Source organism: Rousettus aegyptiacus, unplaced genomic scaffold, assembly GCF_014176215.1.
Source record: "Rousettus aegyptiacus isolate mRouAeg1 unplaced genomic scaffold, mRouAeg1.p scaffold_m13_p_3, whole genome shotgun sequence".
In the NCBI taxonomy this organism is placed as follows: domain Eukaryota; kingdom Metazoa; phylum Chordata; class Mammalia; order Chiroptera; family Pteropodidae; genus Rousettus; species Rousettus aegyptiacus.
In genome coordinates this window covers 146024190-146029166 of record NW_023416306.1, presented here as the reverse complement: position 1 = coordinate 146029166, position 4977 = coordinate 146024190, and the positions used below count along the sequence as shown (strand labels likewise).

Genomic DNA, 4977 nt, shown 5'->3' with positions numbered 1-4977 from the left:
GGACAGAAGGTCTCTTCTTCCGTGTCTGCTTCCTGCTGAGAATAGCCATAGTCCCTGCCTATAGGGGTTTCATGGAGCTCTTTCCCTTTTTGCCTCAATCAGGGTGGGGTCTTGGGTTTCCTGCTGAAGTGCCACCTCAGTCCCTAGACAAGGAAAATACAATACAAACTCGTTATTTAAATCATTATTAAAATAAACTATTAATATTAACTCGTTCTTAAAATTAAAAATAGATGTATTTAAATATATCTATTAATTCTATTGTTAATTTGCCTATCGAGTAAAGATTAACACGTTTCTTAAAGAGTAAAAAGAAAGACCTTTGGCTTAAAGTCCCCTCCCCTCCTCAGACTCTAAAGGGCCGTGCCTGGTTTAACACTATTTCTGCTTAACAAAGGGCTGATGACCCTTATCAATAGCCAGAGGATCTGAGTCACCAGGGCAATTATCAGGCTTTGAGGGAGGGAGCCTTTTTCCAAAGAAAGGAGGGAAGGAAACTTAACTAGGTTTATTATTAAAAAGATTAACTCTGTAAGAGATGTCCCATTTCATTTCCTGCTACAAGATTAAGAATTTTACAAGTGATGTTCCGATCTCACTAGGGCTAAGAATCCATGACTGATAAATCTCAAGAATGTACTTTTTACTATAAGAATTTTTAACTTTTCTTTCTTCTTTGGAACACTTCAGGATTTTTGCCTGGTGGTGTTCCCAGTTTGCAAACTCCAAAACTCTTGAATAAATCTCTATCATTTATTTCTAGCAGAGCCTCTAGACTCAGCATTCATCCGACCGCGGTAGAGAAGGTACAGTGCAGAGGCAACGCCAGATGTGCCTTCCAGCATGAGTAATACCACAGAACAATGTGTGATTTTCTAAAACAATGACTTTTAGCGCCTCTGCTTGCCCTGGGCTGTTCTCCTAAGGATCTCTTTGATTTTGTGAAAAGCAACAGCCAACGAGAAAACTGTAAACAGTAATATGTATATTTCAGTTGGAGTCTAAGTCAAGGGGGCATCAACCCAATTCTCTCCCTCATCTTTCAGGCCTTGGTGGACCCTGACCTCTCCATTGCACAATTCAGAGCTTGGCACTCAGTAGGGACTCAATAAATGTCTGTGCCAAGTGAAAAAAACTTGCTGGGGCAAGTAGAAGCCCATCGTGCATCCCTCCCTCCCTTTTTTCCTCCCTGGCAACCTTTGAGGCTCTGGTTTCCTTCAAGAGTGAATTATTCATGTCCTCAAAGATATCATATTGGCCCTTCCCTGGTTGCCAGTAGGGTGGGGCAAGGAGGTGGCTTTGTTTAGTCTGTAAAGTGGGAGTGGCAACCTCCTTGTTTAAACAGTGCTTGCAGGTGGATGACCGTTTTTTGCTAAGTCATTCTGGGGATGCTCAAAGCTCCTTTGTGAGAACCTTCTCGTCCCAGTTTCCTCCTTCCTTCCCACTCCTTTAAAAGGCCCCGAAGTAGGCTCACGCCACTCTGCCAGTCTCACCCTGCCCTTGCACCATGGCTTACATTGCCAAGTCCTTCTACGACCTCACTGCTATCAGCCTGGATGGGGAGAAGGTAGACTTCAACACTTTCCGAGGCAGGGCCGTGCTGATTGAGAACGTGGCCTCGCTCTGAGGAACAACCACCCGGGACTTCACCCACCTCAACGAGCTGCAATGCCGCTTTCCCAGGCGCCTGGTGGTTCTTGGCTTCCCCTGCAACCAATTTGGACATCAGGTGAGGGGTCCATTGTATCGTACTCGAGGAGTTGGGTTGTCTAGTAGCCCATGGGGAGGGGAGAATGACTGAGTGTTGGAGTGTCTGGAATTGTGGAGGGTGTTTTGTTAATCTAGGTCTTTAGTACATGTGAATACTGAGGGGAAGTATATGTGACTCTAACTGTCTGTAATTAAAGAACAGGGGTATATATATTTTTTTATTGTTCATTGTCTTCTCACTATACTCCATGAGAGCTAATACCAGGTCTGTTTTTCTCTCCATTGTGTCATCAGTGCCTAGGTTATAGAAGGCACTCATTAAATACTTATCAAATGAATGAGTGGAAGAAATAGATCAGGAATTTAACTAGGATTGATCTGACTCAACAGACCTTAGTTCTAGCTAGACTTGGTTCTACTATTTAATGGCTCTGTGCCCTAGAGTCACTCAACTTTTCTGTTTTAGTTTCCTTGTCTTTAAATTGGGGTTAATACCACTTATCTCATGGGATTATTGTGAGTCTCTGAGGATAAAATATACCAAAGTAACCTGAAAAATATAAAGGAATATAAAATAAAAAAAAATATAAAGCAAATGCAAGCAACTTTACTATTTACATTGAAGATTTTATTTGTCTGAAATCAGCCAACTGGAGAGTGGATTCGAGGGAAAGCCAAGGCTTTGCAGCGTGCATGTGTCTCCTCTGGGCATCACATGCACCTCTCTGTCTCTGATTAATGGGTCCTGTTGTTATAGATCTTCAGCCCACAGACCTCAAGTTATCTTTTAGGGATTCTTCTCTTTTCACTTATTATTTTAACACCACAAGCAAGTAGAAAGTCCTCAAGCGAACCCTCTAATTATAATCCCCTTAGTTCAATTCACAATGGCATGAAGGCGATAAAAGAGATTGGCAGAGATACATGAAGGAAGGCTGACAAACCTAAACCCAAACCATTACTGCTTTCACTGTTCCTTCCCCGTCTGTCTGTTTCTAGGCTTCACCAAAGCATGAGAGATAGAAAGGGCATGTCGCTCTAGCCCATCAGCTCAGGCTTGCTAGTTGCTGGAGGGAGTCCATAACCTCCCAGTAGCCAGCCAGCCATTTGCATCAAGAGATAAGTCTAATAGAGATTAACTCTGGGCTCAAGATGCCACGAAGCCCTATAACTGATTGTACTAATTGATTCTTGTCGACAGAGCAGTAACTTTCTCCCAGTTGGAGACACCGACTCTTAGGCTTGGGTGTCTCTAACTCACTTTGCCTTTGTGGCACCTGAAAACTAGACTTCCTTGGATGAGGTCTTCCTTCATCAAAGCTTCCTCCTACTTGCACTTCATATCTAGGACAAGGCAAGATGAAAGCGAGAAGCTATAAATCCCATTCCTCTAGTCCTCAATTTCACCCTTAGTTCAAGGAGCTGAGTAGAGGAAAGCAAAAGCCTCAACATTCACATGTAATTAGAAGCAAAAGAGGCAAAACCAGGGCAGAGGGAAAGGGAAGGTGGTGGCTGGACGTGTGTGTGTGTGCACACGCTTAACGAGGAGAGTTTGAAGCAGTGTGACCTGAGCCTCCTTCCCTTTCCTACTGCCCTGAACTTAAGGTTCCTTGAAGTTTCAGACGGATACCCTAAGCACTGCTTAGCGTAGATCACAAAGAAACAGCTCAAAATGCTAAATCTTCCAGTATAAGAACAGCCAAGCTAGTAACTGCAAGAACGTTCAGAATAGCCTAGCAAAAACATCAATAGCTATGGGAGAGAAAATTCCAAGCCAAGAGCAAAGCAAAGCACATGAAGAAGGGAAGAAAAAGAACAGAGGAAAAAAAAAAAGGATACACAGAAAAGAATGATCCTAGGAAGGGAGTATAGGAGGTGAAAGAAAGATGTGCATGTTGTAGACCCTTCATCTCCCCTTTTTTCCATGCTCTGTCTCTTCTTCCCCAGGAGAACTGCCAGAATGAGGAGATCCTGAACAGTCTCAAGTATGTCCGCCCTGGGGGTGGATTCCAGCCCACCTTTACCCTTGTCCAAAAGTGTGACGTAAATGGTCAGAATGAGCATCCTGTCTTCGCCTACCTGAAGGACAAGCTCCCTTACCCTTACGACGACCCATTTTCTCTCATGACGGATCCCAAGTTCATCATTTGGAGCCCAGTGCGCCGCTCAGATGTGGCCTGGAACTTTGAGAAGTTCCTTATTGGGCCGGAGGGGGAGCCCTTCCGACGCTACAGCCGCACCTTCCCTACGATCAACATTGAGCCTGACATCAAGCGCCTCCTCAAAGTTGCCATATAGACATGAGCTGCTCAGCACACAGATCTACTCCATCCAGCCCCTGAGTATCTTTCCTTAGGATTCAGTGTGCCCTTAGGAGACACTGCTGGACCTAAGCTTTCCCTTAGATCGGTTCACTTCATTGAAGAGTCTTGCCTTTCAGGTCTGCCCACTTCATTTTTCTCCCCCAGCTTTCTGGTCGGTGATTCAACTTGGGCTTCCAAGACGTGGGTGGGCACTGGGCCTTCACAGAATGATGGCACCTTCCTAAACTTGTACGGACAGTGTCTGAGACGTGTGAAGGGGCCCTAGCCAGCCTGCTAGCTGAGTCCAATAAACGGCAGATGTGGAAATGGCCAGGTTCCCTGTCTCTTCTTCCTTGACAAGGTTAGAGGGATGGTACAAAACTGTAGGTGGGACAGAGGAGCTGGCAGCACATAAAGGCTTGGGAGAGAATGCTCTGATCAAGGGCGCACCCTAATCACAGGCCCTGGTCAGGTCTGCTGTGGCAGCTAGAATTGCAGGAAATATAAATTGTATCATTACTTTATGGTTCTTCTCCAGAACCGTGGAGGTGATAAGGAGGGGTAAAGAGGAGGCCCTTTGATTGACGTACTAGGAGGTCATAGGATTTCAGTCAGGAAGACTCACTATCACGTGGATACTGGACTAAGTTAAATATTACCTGCACCTTGAGAATTTCCCAAGAAATCAATCTGGTCAACTTTTACTAATACCAAGGACAGAGAGGGTGCAGTTATTGGTACACTAAGAGCACGTCATCCATTTCCCAATCACCTTGCTGAGTAACCTTCATTTTTGATCCTTTGCCAGACTGACTCTCCCTCCTTTTTAAAGTTTACATCCCACCCTTATATTTCTCAAACTCACATATTCACAAACTCAGGCACAAAACAAATTTAGGCATGAACGACTGGTTTCAATCCTACCTCCATGAGGGTGGGGATGGGAGGGCCTCCCTGCACAGTC

At 44.7% G+C, this 4977-nt stretch overlaps 1 protein-coding gene across 1 annotated transcript; it reads left to right on the top strand.

Annotated features, from left to right (window-relative positions):
* Positions 1-490: 490 nt before the first annotated feature.
* Positions 491-4340, top strand: GPX2 (glutathione peroxidase 2). The gene is made up of 2 exons (XM_016141730.2): positions 491-1729; positions 3658-4340. Exons 1-2 carry the CDS (start codon positions 1508-1510, stop codon positions 4006-4008), a joined length of 573 nt encoding a protein of 190 aa, XP_015997216.1. The 5' UTR covers positions 491-1507; the 3' UTR covers positions 4009-4340.
* The last annotated feature ends 637 nt before the right edge of the window (positions 4341-4977 follow it).